The sequence below is a fragment of the Hemicordylus capensis genome, chromosome 4 (assembly GCF_027244095.1).
Source record: "Hemicordylus capensis ecotype Gifberg chromosome 4, rHemCap1.1.pri, whole genome shotgun sequence".
In the NCBI taxonomy this organism is placed as follows: Eukaryota; Metazoa; Chordata; class Lepidosauria; order Squamata; family Cordylidae; genus Hemicordylus; species Hemicordylus capensis.
Window position 1 is genome coordinate 278,849,159 of NC_069660.1, and position 22,641 is coordinate 278,871,799.

The 22,641-nt window shown below is 42.7% G+C and overlaps 1 protein-coding gene across 7 annotated transcripts in view; it reads right to left on the minus strand.

The window, feature by feature from the left end:
• The window catches only part of MMP16 (matrix metallopeptidase 16), a 350,260-nt gene that overhangs the window by 52,038 nt on the left and 275,581 nt on the right, over window positions 1-22,641 (minus strand). For all 7 annotated transcript variants that reach the window (XR_008306306.1, XM_053246794.1, XM_053246793.1 and 4 more), the window contains one exon: window positions 8,486-8,636. Coding sequence is in view for 6 of the 7 variants with exons in the window: in XM_053246794.1 (XP_053102769.1) it covers window positions 8,486-8,636 (151 nt within the window). In the remaining variant the exon portion in view is untranslated. The remainder of the gene's footprint in view (window positions 1-8,485; window positions 8,637-22,641) is intronic.

A 22,641-nucleotide genomic window follows, 5' to 3' on the forward strand; every position in this document is an offset into this window, starting at 1 on the left:
AAACAAGGGAGAACCTTTCAAACCAAAAGGGGGAGGGGAATCAATTTCCCCACATATGGTCATAGTGGTGAGGAGATACATGTAGTGGAAATTGTTACCATTAATAATAAAATAAAATAAAATAAAATGGATCTGATCTAGAGATGTGAGATTAACAAATTTATACATGGGGCCTTTGTTTACTTCTGCCAAATACCCCAGGGCAGGGGTTCTCCAACTTGGGCCCTCAGATGCTATTCATTCATTCATTCATTCATTCATTCATTCATTCGATTTCTATACCGCCCTTCCAAAAATGGCTCAGGGCGGTTTACACGGAGAAATAACAAACAAATAAGATGGAAACCTGTCCCCAAAGGGCTCACAATCTAAAAAGAAACATAAGAGAGACACCAGCAACAGTCACTGGAGGTACTGTGCTGGGGGTGGACAGGGCCAGTTACGCTCCCCCTGCTAAATAAAGAGAATCACCACGTTAAAAGGTGCTTCTTTGCCAAGTTAGCAGGGGTATTAAACTTCAGCTCCCATAATCCCCAGCCACAACGGCCTTTCAGGTTATGGGAGCAGAAGCCCAACAACTCTGGGGACCCAAGTTGGAGAACCCTTGCCCTAGGACACATAGCCAGCTGCTATTTATACTCCCTTGGGTTCCTGGAGCAAGGGAGCTGAAATTTGGAGAAAGAAAACCCCCATTATCACTTCTATGCAGGTGTATAGGGGTTTACTGGCTTGGGTCTAGGGTTTGTGTATATGATGATGTATACCTGATGAGTATACACCTCCACCCCCGATTTATCTCAAGCTGTCTGGCTATCTACTAATACAGGTTTTTCAAGTCATGTTTATATATGACCTGGCAGGAACACCAAAGGACCAAGCAGCTAGCAGTCAGTCATACTGGAAGGCTAGGGGTAAACGTGGTGGAGCGACAACTCCCCCACCATCATCTCCAGCAACTAAAATGGCACCAGCAACTAAAATGGCACCAGCAACTAAAATGGCACCAGCAACTCAGGAACACAGGAAGTTGTCTTATACTGTCAGGCCATCTGTTCATCTATCTTAGAATTGTCTACACCAGGCCTACTCAACTTTGACACCATCCCCACCGCTGTTTTGGGACTAAAACTCCCTTCATCCCCAGCCACAGTGGTCAATAGCCAGGGATGATGGGAGTTGTAGGCCAACATCTGCAGAAGGGCCAAAGTTGAGCCGGCCTGGTCTACACTAACTGGCAGCGGTTCTCCCATTGTTTCAGGCAAGAGTCTCTACCAGCCCATACCTGGAGTTGCCAGGGAGTGAACCTGGGTCCTTCTGCATGCAAAGACACAGATGTTCTTCCACTGAGCTATGGCTACATCCCCTAAGAGGTATATCTTTACAGCACTCACATGTGGTCTCCCATCCAAATGCAAACCAAGGCTTAGCAAAGGGGACAATTCATGCTTGCTACCATAAGACCAGCTCTAAGATAAGCTCCAACTCAAAACACAAGGAAGGAAAGCATAACACTGAAATAGCAACAGATCCAAACCACCCCATTACTACCCAACACACACACACACACACACACACACACACACACACACTCAATTACTTAAATTGTATCTTCCGATAAATTTTCAATTAACCCAGTTTGAAGTAAATCATTGCTGAAAGGTATGTATGTAACACATACATAATCTTTAAAAACCTAGTATTTTTAAAAAACCCTGCTAACTGAGCAAAGAGACACCTTTTAAAGTGCTGATTCTCTTATACTGAGCAGGGGGAGAGCAACTGGCCCTATTCAACCCCAGCACAGCATCCCTCCACTGGCTCCTGCTGGTATCTGCCTTATGTTTCTTTTTAGATTGTGTGCCTTTTGGGGACAGGGGGCCATCTTATTTATGTATTATTTATTTTTCTATGTAAACCGCTTTGAGAACTTTGGTTGAAGAGCGGTATATAAATATTCATAGTAGTAGTTTTAAATTCATTCATTCATTCATTCATTTACGGTCTTTCATCTGAAGATCCCAGGGTGGTTAACAAGATATAATCAGTAATAAAATTTCAATAAACATGAACCAGTAAAACAAAACCACAGCTACATTAACAGGGATGCTAAAAGAATGCACAGTACTGTGCCACATGTTACCTTACCCCCAAGTTTCAGGGAGGGCAGTGGGTTCTCAGGCACCCTTCTCTTCCTCCTCTGGGTTGCTTTCACTCTCTAGCAGTTCCAGCTGCCACCTCTGATCTCTGCAATCTCATCCTCCTCACCACGGACATGACTGGCCCTAAAAAGCCTGCCATAGTACGGATAATCTCATGAAACCTTCCTGCCATCTTGTGAGAGGCTGAGGGAACCTCACAGGAGCTCGTTGGGTTTTCTGGTCTTGTTGAACCCTGCCACCATCTCCGCATTGGTGGTCTTGGGTGAAGTTGTGTATACTCTCCTGACTGTCTCCTCCTCCCCAGTCAGTGATAAAGCTCCAGACACCTGCATTCCTCCCTTTGGGGCTTGACCTGCCTGATGGGCTGTCAAGCCCTGACACCTGGAAAACTGAGTTCCATTTTTCTCTTAATACAAGGAACTATTTGAAATGAAAGGAACCACATCTGAGCTTCTAAAAACCAGTATTAGCTGAGTGTCATAAAGATTTTCTACACACACCTCCACCTCAAACCCCCTGCTATATTTTGGTTATGCTGATTCACATATGTAAAATGTCAACATCCAATATGTTGGATCCAAATGGGAAAAGCAATGGAGGAAAGACTCCTTCACTATTTGTATGCAATTATCTACCATCATCTCTAATTATAAGCCTCAAGAAAATTCAGAAGAATGTAGGAAGAATCAGGGTAATAAGATGCAGGGATGACTTTTAAAAATAGGCTCAAATCAGGCACACTCAAGCGAAGTATAAATAAAATGAAGGCCCATTTCCTGCACAACTTCAGTGAATTTAATGAGTGCTGTTCCATTTACTTTAATGGGTTTCATTTAAGATACATGCTAGATTGATTGTGCCCAATATAAAAGTAAACACAAAGGTATCCTCTACGACTGTGCAATGTATACTTCTTTGGGAGTTCCTTCTTTGTGCCTGCATCCTCATTGTGGCTTCCCAGTCATATTTTTTCTGCTAAGAGGAACATGGTATCTTTTCATAGTCTTAGCAGGGAGACCATTATCCTCCTCTGACTTTGGCATAACCTCTTGCCTGACTTTTTAATGCCTGCCAACCTTATTGCTACTAAAGAAGCAACAGTGGGTTGTCCCCAATTCAGAAGGGAAACTGTAATAGGCTTATATGCTCAATTAAAACCAGCAGGAGAATTCAACTATAGCATTATATATAGAAGAAAAAAGGTGAAATAAACAATATGTACTGTGAAGCTTAGTGGGATATGGGCTTACTCCCACTGATGGTCAATATCCTGTAATAGTGCAATTATCTCTGCAAGGCTCATGTTCTTCGATCTTCTCCTTACATACTGTATCGCATTTATCTCCTGCTGAGTCTCATTATGCTTGTTATGGCTCTAAGTAGCAACCTCTCGATCAACTGAAGTTTCCTTTGATAATTCTCTCTGTTTTGTAGCTAATCATATTTTTAGGAAGACCTTGACTTGACGTAGCTGCCTATGGGAAAGAAATCTATTATATAATGTCTCAATTGAATAGAAGTTTACAGAATGCATAAAGTCACCAACACACCAACAGGATACTTGCCATTGAAATGGTCCTAGGAACCTGCAGCTTGAAAACTATTACCCAAGAATAAACTTAAAATAACAAATATTCTCATCCACAGGAGGCAAATTATAGGACAGGTTTTTTTGTTCACAGTAGAAACCAATTGTGTGCAATATGCTTGAAATGAAACATATATTTCAGCCATCAAGACGCTGCCTACTTCCTTTCCCAAGAATGGTAGAAAGGTAGGACGACAGACTCTATTTGTAAAATTGGCCACGGCATTCTTCATAATATACAGCCAACACAAGTTCTAGCTCAAAAAGGGAAAAGGCACAAGGAGCATGCAGAGAATATGCTGCATGATGAGTCCCACATGCTCAGAGGACTCCCACTGCCAGTGAGGGCAAACAGTGTTATGAGCACACAGGGAAGTTATTTGTGCCATAGCTGCCAATGGTGAGGTTCTGTCCTTGGAGGAATAAATACTCAGCCTTATGTAGGGCAACGGGAGTGCTTAAAAATACAAGGTTTTCCCCATTGACTTGAATACTGAGGAAAGCTTCATGCACATGCATGTTCACTGTAGGTGCAAGGCTGCCCTCTGACAATGAAGGAAATGTCCTGTTTTACCAGAGAATCCTATAGAGACATATGAGAAAAGCTTAGGGCACGCACAACTTAATACAGGAGCTACAAGGCTCACACAGAGCTTCCATATGAAAGCTCTTTGTGAGCCAGAATGAACCCTAACCAGCAAGGGTACCTCCCTGACTTCTGTATCCATGAAGCTCCATGTACATCTTGGCTGCAAACAAAGTCCACACAAAGTCATCTGTTACAGCAACTCGCTTAAACGGGGTTTTGAAGTGCCTGTAGACAGATTATTCAGATGATCACCCCTTTTATGTGAGCAAAGGACGTGCCATGATTGTGTCAGCATGTCCTTGAGTGATAGGAACATAGGAAACTGCCTTCTACAGAGACAAACCATTGGTCTATCTAGCTCAGTATTGTCTACACAGACTAGCAGAAGTAGGGGTGTGCAATTCTGATTTTCGGTGTTTCAATTCGGATCTGAACTGAAAGACCCCCGTTCTGTTTTGTATCTGAATATGGCCCATCCGAATCACCCCGATTCAATTCAGATCCGAATTAATCCAAATCCGAATCGATTTGGATTTTAAAAAAACAGGTCCTGGGGGCAAAAGAGTGGGGTGGGGTGGTAGTGCCTCATGGGTGGAGGCTACCACCCCAATTGCAGAGTAATTGGGCAGAGGGCTGATTTTTGGTGAATTTCTGAAGTTTATGCGTTTTTAAGGTTTCCCCCCATTAGGTATAATGAAGGGTGTATCACTTCACTTCGGGGGGAAAGGGGTGGCCTAGAGCAGTGTGGGGTTGGTGGTAGTGCCGGGTAGGGGCAAGGAAGCTACCTGAATTTTTTCAAAGGATTTGGGCAGCGGGCTGATTTTTGGTGAATTGTTGAAGTTTACGCGTCTTTAAGGTTTTTCCTCATAAGGTGGTATAATGGAGCTTTCAGCAGTCCCATAAGTGCACTTGGGGGGTGCTGGGGTGGCCCAGAGCAAGTGGTGTAGTAGTGCACATAGGGTGCCAACCACCCCCATGGGTTTCTAACCCATGGGGTACAGGGTTCTGTTGTTTCTGAGTGTGGATTCTATGATAGCAAATTAGAGTGGATTCATGGTGTCTCATTGAAAATCTCATTTGCTATCATAGAATCCACACTCATAATATCTCAGAAACAACAGAACCCTGTACACCATGGGTTAGAAACCCATGGGGGTGGTTGGCACCCTATGTGAACTACACCACCACTCGCTCTGGGCCACCCCAGCACCCCCTAAGGGCACTTATGGGGCTGCTGAAAGCTTCATTATACCTTATGAGTAAAAACCTTAAAGAAGCGTAAACTTCAACAATTCACCAAAAATCAGCCCTTTGCCCAATCCCTCTGCAATTGGGGTGGTAGCCTCCACCCATTAGGCACTACCACCCCACCCCATTCTTTTGCCCCTGGGACCCGAAATTTGAGCAGACGTCACATCAGACCTTTTTGCATTGAAGTCAATGGGATGCAAAAAGGCGGGAAATTCAAATAGACGTCATTGCTCAAAATGTAGGGGGGGAAAGAAGGCCACAAAATGGAGCTCCGAAACATCCGAGTATTTCGGATCCGAAACAGGGGTGATTCGTTTCGGATCCGAAATTATTCAGATTTCTTTGAGGGTGATTCGGTTCGGCTCCGAATCACCCAAAATTTGCTGTTTCGGGTACAGATCGTTCTGTACCTGAAACGTTTCGCACATCCCTAAGCAGAAGCTTCTCCAGGTTGCAGGCAGGAGTCTCTCTCAGCCCTTTCTTGGAGATGCCAGAGCAGGGAACTTGGAACCTTCTGCATGCAAGCATGCAGATGCTCTTCCCAAAGTGGCCCCATACCCTAATGGGAATATCTTATAGTGCTCACATGTTGGGTTGGGTGCACTGATGCCAGTGATTCTGTTGTTATCACATGTTCGGCAGCAGCAGGCCACTGTTCATCTGAACCAGCCCAACATCGGTCTATATGCATGGCTCTTGGTCTTCATGTTATTTCCTCAAGGCCCCCTCAAAGTAGAAGGAAGTCAGGGTGTTGCATATTCAAGCTGAAATGGCGGTGACACAGCGACATGACCACAGCTTCCTATGGGCTTTTAGACACAAGGGGATTTGCAGTGAGAAATCCTTTCCTGCACTCATTTTTCTGCTCATCTTTCTCTAGGCATGGGCATCAATCTTTTGGACCCTGACCCCTGGTTCCAAAATAAGGCAATGAGAGTCAGGAGTGGGCAACTGGGGTAGAGCGGTGGTGAAGGAGCCCCTCCCCAAATCAGGTCTTACAATATGCATGAAATGAAATGTGCCCCATCCTAATAAGGACTTGTTTGCTAGGCTAGTGTAACCCCTGCTACAGTTTAATGTTCTAAGAGCATTGAGCTTTAGAACAAATAACTTAAACTAGCTGGCCTGGGTGTAGAGCATCTGTGTCTCTAGTTCTCCCTTGTTTTTGGCCCCCCTCCCTCATTCTCTCCCGTTGACCTGGCCGCTGCTTTCTCTCCCTGCTCACTGGCCAGCCTGGCAGCTGCTTTATCTCCCTACCCACCTGCTGGCCTGGCCACTGCTTTCTCTCCCCGCACGCCAGTCTGGCTGCCGCTTTCTCTCTCTGCCCGTTTTCTTTTCCTGTCAGCCGGCTGGCCGGCTTGGCTGCCACTTTCTCTTCCCACCCTCTGGCCTAGCCATTCGCCTTATCTTCTCCACTGTCGCTTTCCTCTCCCCATCCCCTAGCTCACGAACTCTCACAAAAGCTGCCACACATGGGATTAGTGACGGATACGTCTGAGAGAATACTATAGTTAGATAGATGTTCCTCAGCAACAATCAAAACTGATCGATACTGGTATAAGCTCCACCCTTGTTACACATAGCAGGGGAACTATCAGACACAGGAAGTGAGAAGTCTAAAACTAAAGCATAAAGCTAATTTGCTCTGAAAATACAGAGCAGATTGAAGGTCTTCAGTCTTATCTCCCATTTCATTCTCCAACATCATATTGAAAATGTAGCACAAGCAATTTTCAATGACAATGCACCAAATCCTTTTATGCTGGGATTTTAAAAGTAAGATTGGAGGGGAAAATAACACAGATGAAGGAAGAAAAGGAAGGAAGACAAATGTAATTTCACTGGAAACTTAGAATAGCCTGATCTATAAAGTCATGTGCTGTAGAAGACACAACTTGTGAGTAAGTATAAACGCAATTCTCTGGAGATGCAGTGAAAGCAAATGATAAGAGAATGTGTATAAGAAGCACCTCCTGCCTTAAAAATGTGCCCTTCCTCAACAGGCATTAACCCTATGCATGATACAGCCTTGAAATGGGTTCTGCCTCATGAGATAACAACTTGAGTGCACATATCTCCCCCCACCATGCACCATCCTTTAATCCTATGGGCAGAGGTTCATCTGAACCTCTCCTCTACACATGGTCCATGTGTAGAGTGGTGGTTCAGGTGAACCACATCCCCATGCAACTAAGAAGAGGTATACTAGGGAGTGGAGATATATGTGCTTGTGGTGTGGAGGCACCTTTATCATGGTGGCCAGCATTCCATGCAGTGGACCATCAGCATTTGGGACCCACCTGGACAGCTGTAAAATGTTAAAGGTAGTCCTGATGGAACTGCCTGACATGGCAGCTGTGGAATGACTTAAAACAGTTCCCAGGTAGTTGTGCAGCAGTACTTCCATGGTTTCCAATGGAACTAGCGCTGCACAACTGCTTGTAAGCTGTTTTAAGTTGCTCCATAGTTACCCTTTCAGGCAACACCTTTGGGGCTGCCTTTCATGTTGTGCCTCAGCCTCAGGAGACCCCAACGCCAGTATTTCATTGTGCGGAATGCCAGCCAATGTCTTTATAACAATGAATCATATTTTCAATTGGGATTTTGATTGATTGATTGATTGATTAAGTACAGTCAGGTTGGTGTCGACTCTTAACGACAACATAGAAAGATTCTTTCCACAATAATTGTGGCTGGGGGTGATGGGAGTTGTAGTTCAACAACAGCTGGAGGGCCAAGGTTCCCCACCCCTGCCTTAGAGTATCAGTAGTGCCCTTTGAGTATCAGTGATACTCAAAAGGTATCACTTGGGATACCTGAAAATAAAGGAAGATGACCAGTCAGATACAGTTATGAAAATGACAAAAAGATTATTCTTCCCAAGTTGAGTATACCAACCTATCTCCTTTGAAGAAGTAGGTTTTCCCAACGTCCTCCCACCAAATTGCTGAATCAATACCATGAGGTGGAATCCCACTGCCCAAGGTTATCAAATCATGAGGATATCCTGGTTGGAGAGTGGTGTCCTTGAAGACCCAAAACTTGTTACCTAAGGAGGGGGGAAATGGAGAGAGAGAAATATTTGTATTAGCTTCCTGAACCAATATTCTAGACAACAGGCACAATCCAAAGAATATGACTAGGCTTAACTTCCCCCTAACTTCACCCAATAAATATTTAAGATACTCACTACAATCCTGAAACAGGGTTGTATCTTAAGAACTTCTTCCACTCACAGAAAAGTTTCATTTGTACAATGGGAAGGAAAGATGGTCCTGCCTTCTGCAGCCTCCTATTGGTCCCCCCCATCTGCTCCTCATAAGCAGAGTTCTAGATAAATCATCCACCCAGCCCTTGCGCAAATAGAGCTTCTGCTGTGAATGAAAGAAATTCTTAGCATGCAACCAGTTTTAGAAAGAAAAAGGCGTTAACATGAAAAGATGAATATATACACTTATATGTAGTGGAATTTTTAGTGGCTCTGCTTTTAATGGTTTTTATTGCTGTTATTTTACTATATGCCTCTCTGGGGAATTTCCTTTGGGACTGAGGAGCAGGCTAATAAACAATATTAATAATAGTATTAATAAATATATATCTAATAGGTGCAAGTGATTCTGGACTGCATGCCATTCCATAATATCTCACAGCATGTTGCAGGATACAGAACAGGCCTATACCACTAGTGATCATGACTAAGCTAAATGGTGCCCACCAAGGGGCCCAATAATGCTTTTGCTTTGGCTGTCTGCCTGGGACTGCAGTAACAAGATGTGTTGATGGTGCTAAGGATTTGTGGGCTGAAATTTATGTCTAATGGGCACTGAGCTTGGTGGGTCACAAGTTGTGTAGGCCTTCTCAATTTCTGCAGCATATTGTGGGATCCTGTGGTAAGACCTGGACATGTCCTTGGCCAAGCATTCAAGTTTAGAAAGCTGCCTAAGTCAGAGTAGTGCAAAATCTCTGCTGATGCTGCTAAGGAGCTGCATCATCCAGTTTCTTGGGATTAGTTTGTTGGATCTGAGGTGCAGCCATGCCACAAAACACCCTTTGGTATAGAAACTAATGGCTGAATACCTCAGAGGAATTTATTTATTCCCAATTTCCCCAATAGCCACAATGGGAGGGACTACAGCCATTTTGGCTATCGGGGAAATTAGGAATACATAAATGCCTACATATTCATAACATATTTGTAATGCAGGTGTCCCAAGGCAGGCTCAGGGAGGAGAGACACCTCCCGTGGAGCAGAAGGGCAAGTGCTCACCTGATCTTAATTTCCAGTATGAATACAGACCTGGATCATGATCCAACGACCCATAGTCACTTTTTGGCTACTGGGAAAATTGGGAATACAATTCCTACAACCTGTTCTTGGAAATCTTCTGGGCACCTCTTATTTTAGCAACCAACAAGGACAGAAACGAGTGTCCATATCCTTTCTGGTATTTAGCAAAGTCCTTGAACTGGCTTGCCTTATGAACATGAACTAGCCCTGAGGCACTGTTTTCTCTAAACATTTTTAAAGGAAACTTTACTTCACCCCAAAGATTGATGATCAAGTCTCTGCCAGGGTCATTATGATGGAAAAACAGAGAATTGTTCCACAGGTTTTTTTTAATAGATGCCCCTTAGTGGTATTAAATAAGGGAAGTCTTAAAGAATAAAAGGGGATGGTGAGAGGAAAAAGGGGAAAAGAATGCTTGGTTTCTTTAGCCTCTATCTTTGTGATTTACAGCATCTCCTTTTATCACATATTTAATTAGGAAATGGGATATATTTTCAATCCTTTCCATGCTGAGTTTGCCAAGCAAATCTCTCATCACCTTCTTTATGACTGCTTGCCATCCACTTTCAAGCATCAGGATGCTTTTGCTGCTACAGCCCAGAGGCAACCTTCTTTGTTGAGAAAATATCCCAGTTCCTCTATCTCCTCCCCACTATGCAGGATTGCTACATTTGTAGTTCACAACCTTTCCCACAACAAGACACAGTGATGAAATGTTTGACTTTGGAACCCTCTGCTTGATCTGGAGGTTTGTGTAGGAAGGTGTTGAGAGGTAGGTGAAAGTAAAAGCAAAGTTGCTTTCTTTAGAACAGAAGAACACAAAAAACAGACTTGGAATATCTGGCAATGTTTTAAAACAAAATTCAGGTCTATTCTGCTGACATTTTTGAAGAAGGGAAACAGGTCTCTTTGTGGAAAGAGAGAGCTTGAACACAGGAGCCTGCCTGCAATCCCTTTTGCCCTCCATCCCAAGCAGCTTGGCAACACAGATCCATGTTCCAAAAATGTCTATTCAGTTTAGCACAAATGCACTTTGGCGGGGGGGGGAGGGGTAACTTTATTAAATATTATCACTGCAATTCATCCGAAGGTCAGTATTTTCAAGTTTCATTGATTTCAAACAAGAGCGATTTAATCAGGTGCTACAATCTGATCAATGGAAGTTGAAAGTGCATCTGTTGGCTGGATTATGCCTAAGAGACATACAAAGTATAACAACACACTGCACCAACACACACAAAAGCACCAGATGATCATATAAAAGCAAAACAATGGGCTGTATCTGGACTAGTTCATCATGACTAAGCACCACTGGAATTAATGAGACAAGTCAGCCATGACTAACTTATGTTGCAGTAATGTCAATGGTACTTGGTCATGAGTTTGGATGTTGTACAATTTTCTAAAATACAAACTTGTACCTCGCACTCCTTGGGAACCCTTAAGATCACTGGAATGTCAGCAAATCATCCAGTCAGTCCAATGTTCAAAGCTACATTCAGCAACACTCCTATATCTACCCTATATCATATAAGTTAATTTTATAGAGATGCCGACTGATTTTTATAAAGCCATGTCTTTAAGTTCCAGAACTGAACAATTAAAATTCTATTAATAAATCAAGTACACTTGGCCTCTTGTTACATTTGTAGTTCTTTGAAATCCTAAGTGACACCCACCACTATGAAGCCCATTGGTGCTATCACTCCTGTTATTTTTAGACCCCAACGGTTGTAGTGTAAAATCAGCTCCTTCATACATGCATTGTGTTGGCTCCTACATAAGGGCGGTATAGAAAATGAATGAATGAATGAATGAATGAATGAATGAATGAATAAATAAATAAATAAATAAATAAAAATACTGCTCCACATTACCAGCAACTGGGTAAAATATTGTCATAAGTTCTTCAAGCCTCCAAGATGTCAAGTGCTATTCCAAAAAGAAGTTATAACAGTTCACAGTTGGGTTAATTCTTGAGGAGATTGTTAACTCCATTGACCAACTATATTTCCAAACTAAATTCAGGTCTCTGTCTTCCCAGGTCTTCATGACATGCTTAACAGTAACTCTTAAGTTTGGTGATATGTACCTTTATAAACATTTGATGAAGTTGCCAAACTATGTCAAAACCTATTTTCTTACATTTTAAATTCCCTTCTCAGCTAACTCCCATTTAATTTCTCACTTTCACACTGTCACAATTTAGGACACCAAAACAATGGGAGTCTTTGATCGCTTCTTCTTTTGACATTTAGTTTTTCAAATGTCATTTCCCTGTTGTCTTCAAATTGACTAGGAAAACCTTGCTGGCTGACATTTCCCCTAACACAAATCTAGAGCATCATCTAACTCTTTCAGATAGGAGGATACTATTGTAGATCATTGGGCTTGACCTGTTCTTAAATTTACAGCATTGATGTCATGATTATATTGCTAGATGTATAATTCCTCCTATTTGGTCAAAAGCACACTTTAAAAACCCTTAAGTCCTTGTACTATTCACATTAGAGCTTAATTCATAACATGGCTACCACCCCAAAAGGTCACAGGGCTAAAGTCAGGCAAGTGCCAGTGATACAGATCACTGGGATTTGGGTGCAACATCTCTCGACTACTCTGTCCTCTCATGAGATGCACTGACAAAAGATAGAACTATGTGGTCTCGGCAATCATGTGACTGGCCCTTGCATATGTTACTGCTGCAACATTAAATTCTATGACAGGGAAGTCATGTTTTTCAGCAGCAAAAAGGATGTGAGGAAGTAAAAGGTGTATGCACAGACTTGTCATTAAAGAAAAGTTATTGATTAACCTTTTTGCTTGTCGTTATCAGACAGGCCTGAACAGCTTGTGACCCACCAAAACAAAGCCCACAGTCCACTAGTCTACTATTGTAGCCTGCCAGATCCTGTAGCCAGTGTTCCCTCTAATCAGGATTCCCAGATATTGTTGACTACAACTCCCAGAACCCCCAGCTGCAATAGCTTTTGCTTGGGGATTCTGGGAGTTGTCGTCAACAACATCTGGGAATCCAGGGAATACTGCCTGTAGCCCTGGGGAGGCAACAGCAAAGGGAGGTTTAAATATCCATTGGTGAACTGCATATATGGCTGGTAAACAACAGTTTGCTTTATGGGCCACAAGTTGTGTAGGCCTCTCTTAAAATGTGTAAACAGTATGGCTTGTTGAATAATGACTTCAAACATATCTAATGTGGCTTATTTATGTCCCTGTAAATGTATGCTTGAAGAGCTGCTATGAGCCCAACACACTATTTGAGAAGAAGAACTATTTGTCTTCTAGTATCTCTGTGATATGCTCAGCTCTGGTAACTGGAAGAGGTGTGGCAATGCATTTGCAAAAGGTCTGAAAAATCAACTGAGGGCAAATATGGCTTGCATGTCCTTTCAGTCATTCTTTTTACCTCTCAGAATTTGATTTTATTCTTTATTGACCCTGGTCCTGCTTCTTGGTGTACTTTAGGGTAAGTTCCCATCACACATTTTTAATAATTAGGGAGGGAAAGACAAATCATCTTTTATTTTTGCAGTTTTTGCATTGCTATCATCACTTACAAGGAAATTCAAGCAGGCCATTAGATTTATATACTTGAATATGGCCTCCAGTATATTATGGTCAGTCACATATATGTGACTAAAAGAATCATGAAGATCATAATTTATGATATGGTGAAGATGAAAGTTTTTTATTTTCCAAATATAATAAGAATTACAACAGTACAAAATGAAAGTAAAGAAATTCCATCTCCAGCCATTCAAGCTTAAGATACTGAGCAAACTTCCTCCCTGCTCCCCCACTGAATTTTCTTACAAGAAACTTACTCTAGGAACCCATGTTTTTATTAGATGGCATCAACTGAAATGTTGGTTTATTAATTATCATTTATTATTATTGGCCCACATCTTCTGCAGAACTGTGAGGTTGGATTATCTCTGTCCTCACAAAGCAACTTGAGAATAGTTGTGCTGGCCTTGCTGCACAGCACAGCACGGGGAAAGCATTTTTTGCTGCTCTTCCCTACCTCCAAAAGCCCTTTCATTGTCGGGAATATGTCCCCGAGGGTTGTGCAGCCTTCACAGCCTTGACAGTGAAAAGGGACACATTTTGGAGTGAGGCAAGAGAGCAAAAATTGCTTCACACTTCCCCTCTGCCCATGCTGGGCTGCAGAGCAAGGCTTCAATGCAGCTATTCAGTAGTTGCTCTATAAAGCAGAGTCCTTTTCCCACCATCATAGTGCTGCAGAAGATGTGGGCCACCATTATTACATTGTTAATTACAGGCGACTACAATAAAGAAGATCAATCTTTATATATTATTTTCACTATTTCATCATCCCAACAGACACTAAATAATAAACACAGCTTGTTTTAAAGTAGATAAACTAAAGGGATATTAGTAAAAATAGGCCAATTTTCATCTAAAACCGTAAACATCGATTTATGAATCATGTCATTTAAATGGTTTGAGATTGATGAAAGCTTGTATTTTGTTGATTTTGAAAAAAAGTTACCTTTTTTTCAAGAATGTAAAAATTATCATCCTTGTTACCTCCTGCCTGCCCCCACCAAACCTCCAGAGAGTTATTTTGGGAAAACATCAGGAAATATTAGTACCATAGAACTATTTTAGAAAAAGCAAGCCAGGATTTGGGTGTACATATCAAAGTCAAGTTAAAGGCTTATCTCTTCTAAATGCATTGGCTACTTATTGAAAAGTGAGCTGCTTATGAGTATACCAAGGCTGAATGATGAGTAAGGGGTCAAAATTGCAATCTACAAACCACAATACAATCAGTCAATGGGATTGCTCTGTAGTAAGTTGAATGTGACACAAATGTTCATCTTCAGAATGTAAATCCATGCATATTATGTATGTTATAAACGGAATTAAAGAAGACGAAAAGCAAAGATTAAAGTGTATGAATGGATAATGTGGAAGGGAAAAACTGGTAGGGCAAATTTGTGCTGGGAGGTTCTGTTGTACAAAGCAACACTGGAATGGAACAGACTTGCACGAAAGGAGAGTCTTGCCTCTGGTGTATTTTAAAGTGGTTTCTGAAAGGAGAACTCTCAGATGATTGTGCCCACAATGGCTACTTTTGTGAAGAGCAACTTCAGCATGGTATAAGATGTGAATTGTGGGGTTGCTCTCAGAATGAAAACCTTGTGTACTTTCTTTCATTCTGCTTTGTTAAGTAACATTGCCAGTATACAGATGATCATTTCAGTAAAGCAAAAGAAAAGACTTCCTCCTTGTACAAAAGCACAGATAACACAACATACAGAGAGAGGAACAGATAATTAGAGCTAGGTTCACATATCAAAACATACTTCGCTGATTCCTTCTCCTCTGCTATTCAGGTCTAAGCAAGTACAAACTACAAGGTAGCTGGATATATGGAACTTTGATTCTCTCGGGCAATGTCAACAGTAATTATTTATATGTAAGATTTCTATTGGTTTCAGATCGAGGGAGATATATTATGCATGCACTGGATTTATTCTGGGTTTATTCCATCGCGGCTGGCAACATTATTTGTGGCAGCACTGTATATAACAATCTCAAGATTTATATGATCACAGGTTTCTTTTAGAAAAAGGTTTACTTTCAATTTCTTCAGCTCAAGAAGTTATATTTTAGAAGAGCAGCCAGATTTGAATTGGGGAAGGAGGTCAGGGACAAAGGATTGCACTTCACAAGAGTTTCAGCAAGGAAATAGCAAGAAAGCTTTATAATGAGAATGGAATACTAAAAGGAATTCAGGATAAAGAGCAGAACAAAAAAGAATTCAACTTAAGCAACTGTGGGGCCAAATCAATTACCCTCCTCTTGTACCCACCTCCTACCCACTTCCACCTGGTGTAACTGTGAGGCAGGCCAAATTGTTTGCTCTGTACATACTCTGTAAGTCCAAGGGACATCTTTATGCCATCGTGAGTGTGATATCATGTGTCAAGGTAAGTGTGATGTCATTATTATTTTTATTTCACATTTATAGCCGGCTCTTCCTCCAAGGATCCCAGAGCGCTGTACATGGCTATGTTTACCCTCACAGCGACCCTGTAAGGTCGGTTAGGCTGAGAGATACATGACAAATGAGTTTCATGGCTGAATGGGGATTTGAACTCAGGTCTCCCTGGTTCTAGTCCAACACTCTAACCACTACACCACACTGGCTCATGTGGGGAACCATCATGAAGAAATATTTTTGGCACAATGCACTACTTGGACTAGGTTGACTAGTCTACAGTGACTACTGATCTTGATGACTGTATGTTAGCTGCAGGTCCAGAGGCAGTACATGCCTGAATATGGTGTCCTGGATCCAGGAACCCCCATTTGGTGGTGGGTGGATGAGGCAAACAACTCAGGGGATGAGAAGTCTCTGAGTGACCCAGACCCTGGACAACCTCCATGCCAGAGGAACCAAAGGCAGCACCCCCACCCCCATCTGAAGACATGGTCCTGTTTTCATCCTCTGACTTGGATGGGCTCAAGGGCTTGCCAGTCCAGGCAGAGGTACAGCAGCACCAACAGGGCTATGCCCCCTTAAGCCCCCTTAAACTACAGAACTCTCCCCAGGGATGGCAGGACCAATCTAGTCTATCTGAGCAGCAGTCATATGAACCAGCAATCAGCTACAAACATTCACTGGAAAAACATCCATCTTTCATTTTTATAAATAAAATAAAATAAAATAAAATAAAATAAAATAAAAATCAGTTCTCTGTAATCCTGGCCGTTTCCCCACTGTGTGTTCCTTGGAGCTGTCCCTCCCAGATCGGAAATCCTGCTTTGGCTGAGACCTGATTCAGCCATTGACCCCTGCCTGGAACACAATCAAATGCCAGCTGCAGAGGAGCAATGGTGGTAGAGACATGTATGCCTTAATCTGTTACTTATGGGCTTCCAAGAGGTATTGGTTGTAGGACACTGTGGGAAATGGGATGCTGGACTTGAAAGGCCTTGGACTGATCCTGCAAGGATCTAGGCTTGGGTATAAGCTCCTATCAAGCCATGGAATCACTAAAGAGCACTGCATAAGTCAATGTCACAGCTTCAGTACCAATAAATTGGCAATATTAATGCTCTGCCTGATAGGGCTTTAGGAACATAGGAAGCTGCCATATACTGAGTCAGACCATTGGTCTATCTAGCTCAATTTTGTCTTCACAGACTGGCAGCGGCTTCTCCAAGGTTGCAGGCAGGAATCTCTCTCAGCCCTATCTTGGAGAAGCCAGGGAGGGAACTTGGAACCTTCTGCTCTTCCCAGAGCGGCTCCATCCCCTGAGGGGAATATATTCCAGTGCTCACACTTCTAGTCTCCCTTTCATATGCAACCAGGGTGGAACCTGCTTAGCTAAGGGGACAAGTCATGCTTGCTACCACAAGACCAGCTCTCCTCCCCTTTGGAGAGGAACAATGTGAGGAGGACTCTAAAGCATTCTCTATGCATATTAAAAGTGCTTTAAAATTAACAGCAAACTAAAATTAACAGCAACTGGTATAGCACAGCAACTAAGTGCATGAGAGGAAGGTCACCCAATGCACATTTCGGTCCAGTGAGCAACAACTATCTCTTGGGGTCAACTGTGCCCATGTGTAATGCAGGGATAACTATGCTTGCTTATCCAACAGGATCAACAGACAGATTCCCGAGATGGTGTGTGTGTGTGTGTGTATGTGTGTGTGTGTGTGTAAAATGCTTTGATCATTTAGATCAAGATTATTTTCTCCCATCAGTTCCAAACTAATGCTTATATCATTTGCTTTTTAAAAGTGTACACAGTATATAGATTGAAATCAAAACCTGGTTGCTACACTTGCATGGTGACTCTTGCATCATGAGATTGCAGGGAAGCAATAGCAGGAGAAAGGGCATGCCCTCAACTCCTGCCTGTAGGCTTCCAGTGGCATCTGGTGGGCCACTGTGCGAAACAGGATGCTGGATTAGATGGCCCTGATCCAGCAGGGCTTTTCTTGTGTTCTTAAGATACCAACTGTGCCACAGTTAGAATTTTACAGGTTCTCTCATGTGCTGGATAAGGGGTTGACTGTTTTCTATCCTTTCAGACAACCAAAAGTTACAAGCAATGCTTCTTAGAGGGCTGCAACCTGATACCATAACCTCTGTGTTAGCTATTTAGTTACATTTCTCATGGTGCTCTTCTGACTTTAACAGTAACAGGGAGAATGCCAGTTATTCACACTGCTGTCGTAACACAGGTTACAGATCAGGGCTGTAGGTTCTCCTACAACTCCCATAATCCTAAAGTGCAATTTATTGTGGCAGAGGATGATGGAAGTTGTAGTCTGACAGCAGCTGGGCAAGCTCAGGTTGGCCGCCCTGTTACAGGTTTTCCAGAGTCATTAAGGACTCAAGAGCTGGCAGCCTCATGGCATTCACAGAAATCACAAATGAGATGAGTCACTCTCTTACCTGGATCCAGTCTTTCTAGGTTTGTAGCATACTTAAAAAAATTCAATGGGACCATAATACAATCCATCCATTAACGGAAATTGTGAAACTGCTACTCGGTGTAGCATCTTGTAAGCTTACTGGCAAGACTTAACTACAAATGAGTACTGAAAGTTGTGAGAACAAGGGGCAAAGTGTGTAGGAGGAGGACCTCAATATAATTTTCTCTGAAGCAGTTTCCCCATATGTGGCGATAAGAGAAAACTGTTATTAAATCCTCTATCAATGGTATCTCACATTAGCACATTTATCTAAAATGTACCCTGTTGTACGGAATCGGTGTTGGAGATGTACAGCTTTATCTGCAGGTTTTTGACACATATGGGGTATCTGTAAACTTGCTTAAAAGGCCTGGAGTATTGTGCTGAACACAATATAAGATATTACTGGAGACTTTTTGCCCATGAACCAATTTTTTTAAAAAAATTTACTAGCTGAAACAGAGAATAGTTTTGGTTAATCTACTTATTGGGGCATAAAGCTACTTATTTGGGCATATCTAATTATTTGGGCATAAATGCTGATCATGATATAGTGGAGAACATTACTTTTTGTGGATGAATGGACCAGGAAGGCGTTTCAAGTGTTCTGAGCTCGAAACAAAAGGACCACATTTCGCGTCGGAACATTTGGAACATTCCGAGCACTATTTGGGAGGGCTGTTTTTCTGGGGAGAGCTGGTCTACTGATTGGGCCTGGCAGGTAGACCAAACCTCCACTTCACATTTAGTGTGTCAGCCCACCTTGGAGGACTACTAGGGATATGCACGGAACCGGCTCCATGCAGTCTCGGGAGGGTGGGTGGGGTTGTTTTAAGGCATGGGGAGGGTGTCCTTACCTCTCCTGCCACATTTCCCTCGCTGATGCTGCTGTCACAATTGCTGGTGCAGAGCGGCTGTATACCGTCTTGCCGCCCCGGTCAGTGTAATACCGGAAGCGGCCCATGCGCATGCACACATCATGCGCACACACGCGCACCAGCCACTTCTGGTATTACGCTGACTGCAGCAGCAAAAGGGTATACAACCGCCCAACACCAGAGATTTTGACAGCAGCGCTGGTGGGGGAAACGCGGTGGGGGAGGTAAGGACACCCTCCCCATGCCTTAAGGCAACCCCCTCCCTACCTGCGAACCAGCTTGAACACTGATCTTTCGAACTGGTTTGGCAGTCTGTGAATAGACCGCCAAACTGGTTCGTGCACATCTCTAATGCTTACAGTTAAGTTAGCTGCCATATTATAGGCCTAAGAGGGCCACAATGAAGTACTCTGACTATTCAAAAATAATGAAGTTCGTTTTTCATTAGAATGGCAGACATGTTACTGAGATCTTCAGAATGGAAATATGAACAACTATATACTAGATGGTCTTCCACGAGATCCTTATGGTTATGATAATGTACTTTCCTCCCACTTCTTTCTGATCTTTTTCTAAGTTGTTTATGATTACCTTTTCAGTGTTTTTGCTATGTTTCTCTCTGAGTTTCCCCCTCAGATTATTGTTTTCTCTGTGTAATTATAGAATTGTAACAACATATTTTTTGATTTTAATAATTAATACATAAATAAATAAATAATTCATTCACTCAGGAGGAGGTGTAGGCATACCTAAACTCCTCATGTTATAAATAGTGCTGGTTGAGCCTCACATGCAAGAAGCCGAGCTTCTTGGCTTGCAAAGAAGTCAAGCTACTTGAGAGCTGGTACTGCCCAATAGTGAAGAGACTGAGCTATAAATCAGCAAGTCTCCAGTTCAGATCTCACCTCTGCTATCAATTAGGTGAGCTCAGGGGAAGCCACTCCCTCTCAGCCTCCATTACTTATTTTTATTATGAATCTTTATATACTAATTTTCTACCAAAAAAGGTCTCAAAGCAGTTTACATAGAAAATTAAAAAGGATGGGTTCCCTGCCCAACAGGGCTTACAGTTTGAAAAGAAACAAAGTAGACACCAGCAACAGCCACTGAAAGGATGCTCTGCTGGAGTTGGATAGGGACAGCTGCTCTTCCCCTGCTAAATATATGAAAATCACCACTATGAAATATAGGAGAATCACCACTCTGCTCATTTAGCAGGGGTTAAGGATTAAATAGCAGATCCATCTGCACTATGGAGATAATTTATTACATAAGAACAGCCTTGCTGGATCAGGCTGAAGGCCTATCTAGTTCAGCATCCTGTTTCCCAGAGTGGCCCACCAGATGTCTCTGGGAAGCACACAGGCAAGAGATGAAGGCATACCTGCTCTCCTGCTGCTGGTCCCCCTGTAATTGGTATTCAGAGGCATCCTGCCTATGATCCTGGGGACAGGCTACAGCCATCAAGGCTACTAGCCACTGACAGACCATGAATCTGTCTCAGCTCCTTTTAAAGCCATCCAACATGGTGGCCATCACCACATTATGTGCTGTGTGAAAATGTACTCTTTTGTGGGCCCTAAATTTCCTAGAAATCAGTTTCATGGGAAGAGCCTTGGTTCTATGTTGTGAGAAAGGAAGAAAAATTGTCTTTATCCACTTATGGGCATAATTTACTCCATCTGTATTCACTTAAGGATGACAGGATAATACATGTGAAACACTCTGAATACCACAAAGCACTACATAAATGCCAAGTATTATTATTACCTCCCTCCCAAATCAGGAAATTTTCTTATTTTCAAAATTGGCTTATTTTCAAACCAATGTAGTCCCTGTAAAACAGGTGAGATGGGCATGAAGATAAAGTGCAGCTTTGCAAATGTGCAAAATAACCAAACACAAAACCCTCAAGCAGCTCAGCTGCTTACCTGTTCTCTCAGTGCCACAGGGTACTCTGAATAGTATGTCTCATGAGTTACCAGAAGGAATTGATACATTCTGTCATGTGCAATTTCTCCTTAATCCAGCCCCAAAGCTGTCACTCACAATGAGCGATTGTTGCGCCTTGCAAGGTTCTACAATCCCTGGCTGCAATGGGAGCTCAAGGCCAGGGAGAGGATTAACTGGTGGAATATAGCCCCACATCCCCACAACTCAAACTGCCCTATGCGAATGAGAGAACAAGTAAACAGCTGAGCTGCTAAAGGACACACACACACACAGTTTGACCAGGCATTTCCTTGTTGCCTCACTTTTGAATATATGGTGATATTGATGTCTCCCACTGAATTCAAAAGAGAGATTTAATCTGAGCAGGAGAAGAATTTAAGAGGCTTCAAATCCTTGCCTCTCCTTTCAGGAGAGTATGACTGAGCCCGCAAAGCCAACTTTCAGGGCAGAGCATGCCGAACTTTGCTGGCATCTCTAGTTGTAAGCTGTAGGACTTGGGCAACAGGCAGCTACAAGAGATTTGGCAAAAGTGTGAAAGAACCCTTAGAGATAGATTTACAGCAACATCTCACAATGGGAGGAACTTCAGTTAATTTGTTCTGGTCACCACTAAGCATCAATGGCATTTCATCCTTTTACTATATCACCACATCTATAGGAGAAATGCATAGCAGAAATGGCGGGGGGCGGCGGGAACACAACACTTCATCCCCTCATTTCAACTGATTAGTTTTTCCCCAGTCTTTCAGACAGCATACAAATTGGCCAATTAGCTCATGAGACATACTACTCTAGTGGTTCCCAACCTGGGTTCCTCCAGTTGGTGTTGAACTACCACTCCCATCATCTCCAGCTAAAATCTATTGTCGCTGGAGATGCTGGGAGTTGTAGTTCAGCAACATTGGAGGAACCCAGGTGGGGAACCACTGTTCTACTCAAACTGCCCTATGTGAATCAGAGAACAGGTAAGTAGCTGAGCTGCTACACACACACACACACACACACACACACACCCTGCACTTGGTCCTCACGCTCATCTTGTCTGTATTCTGTATTACAAGGATCAGTGTTCCCTCTAAGGCATGCACGTGTGCATGCGCTCATAGGTTACTTGATGTCCTCTCAGTTAATTCTAGATCCCACTCAGGTTGAGTCAGGAAAGCCCCACTCTGGATGCATGTGCGCATACACTGCCTTGATACTGCTGCCCAGAACAAAACTAATTCCACACACAGCTGAAAAAAATTAGAGAAAACACTGACAAGGATACATTTTGCTTTCTGCAAGTATTTTTCCTATTCTTGCCTTGCCGTTTTCTTTCCTTTTCCTTCTCCTTTCTTTAAGTTCTCCTGATTTTCTACGTGGGCAATGTTACTTGACGCTCACCATACCCTCATCTTTCACTGCCAGTAAATTTTCACTTTCTGGATGAAACTGTCAAACAGTGGGAT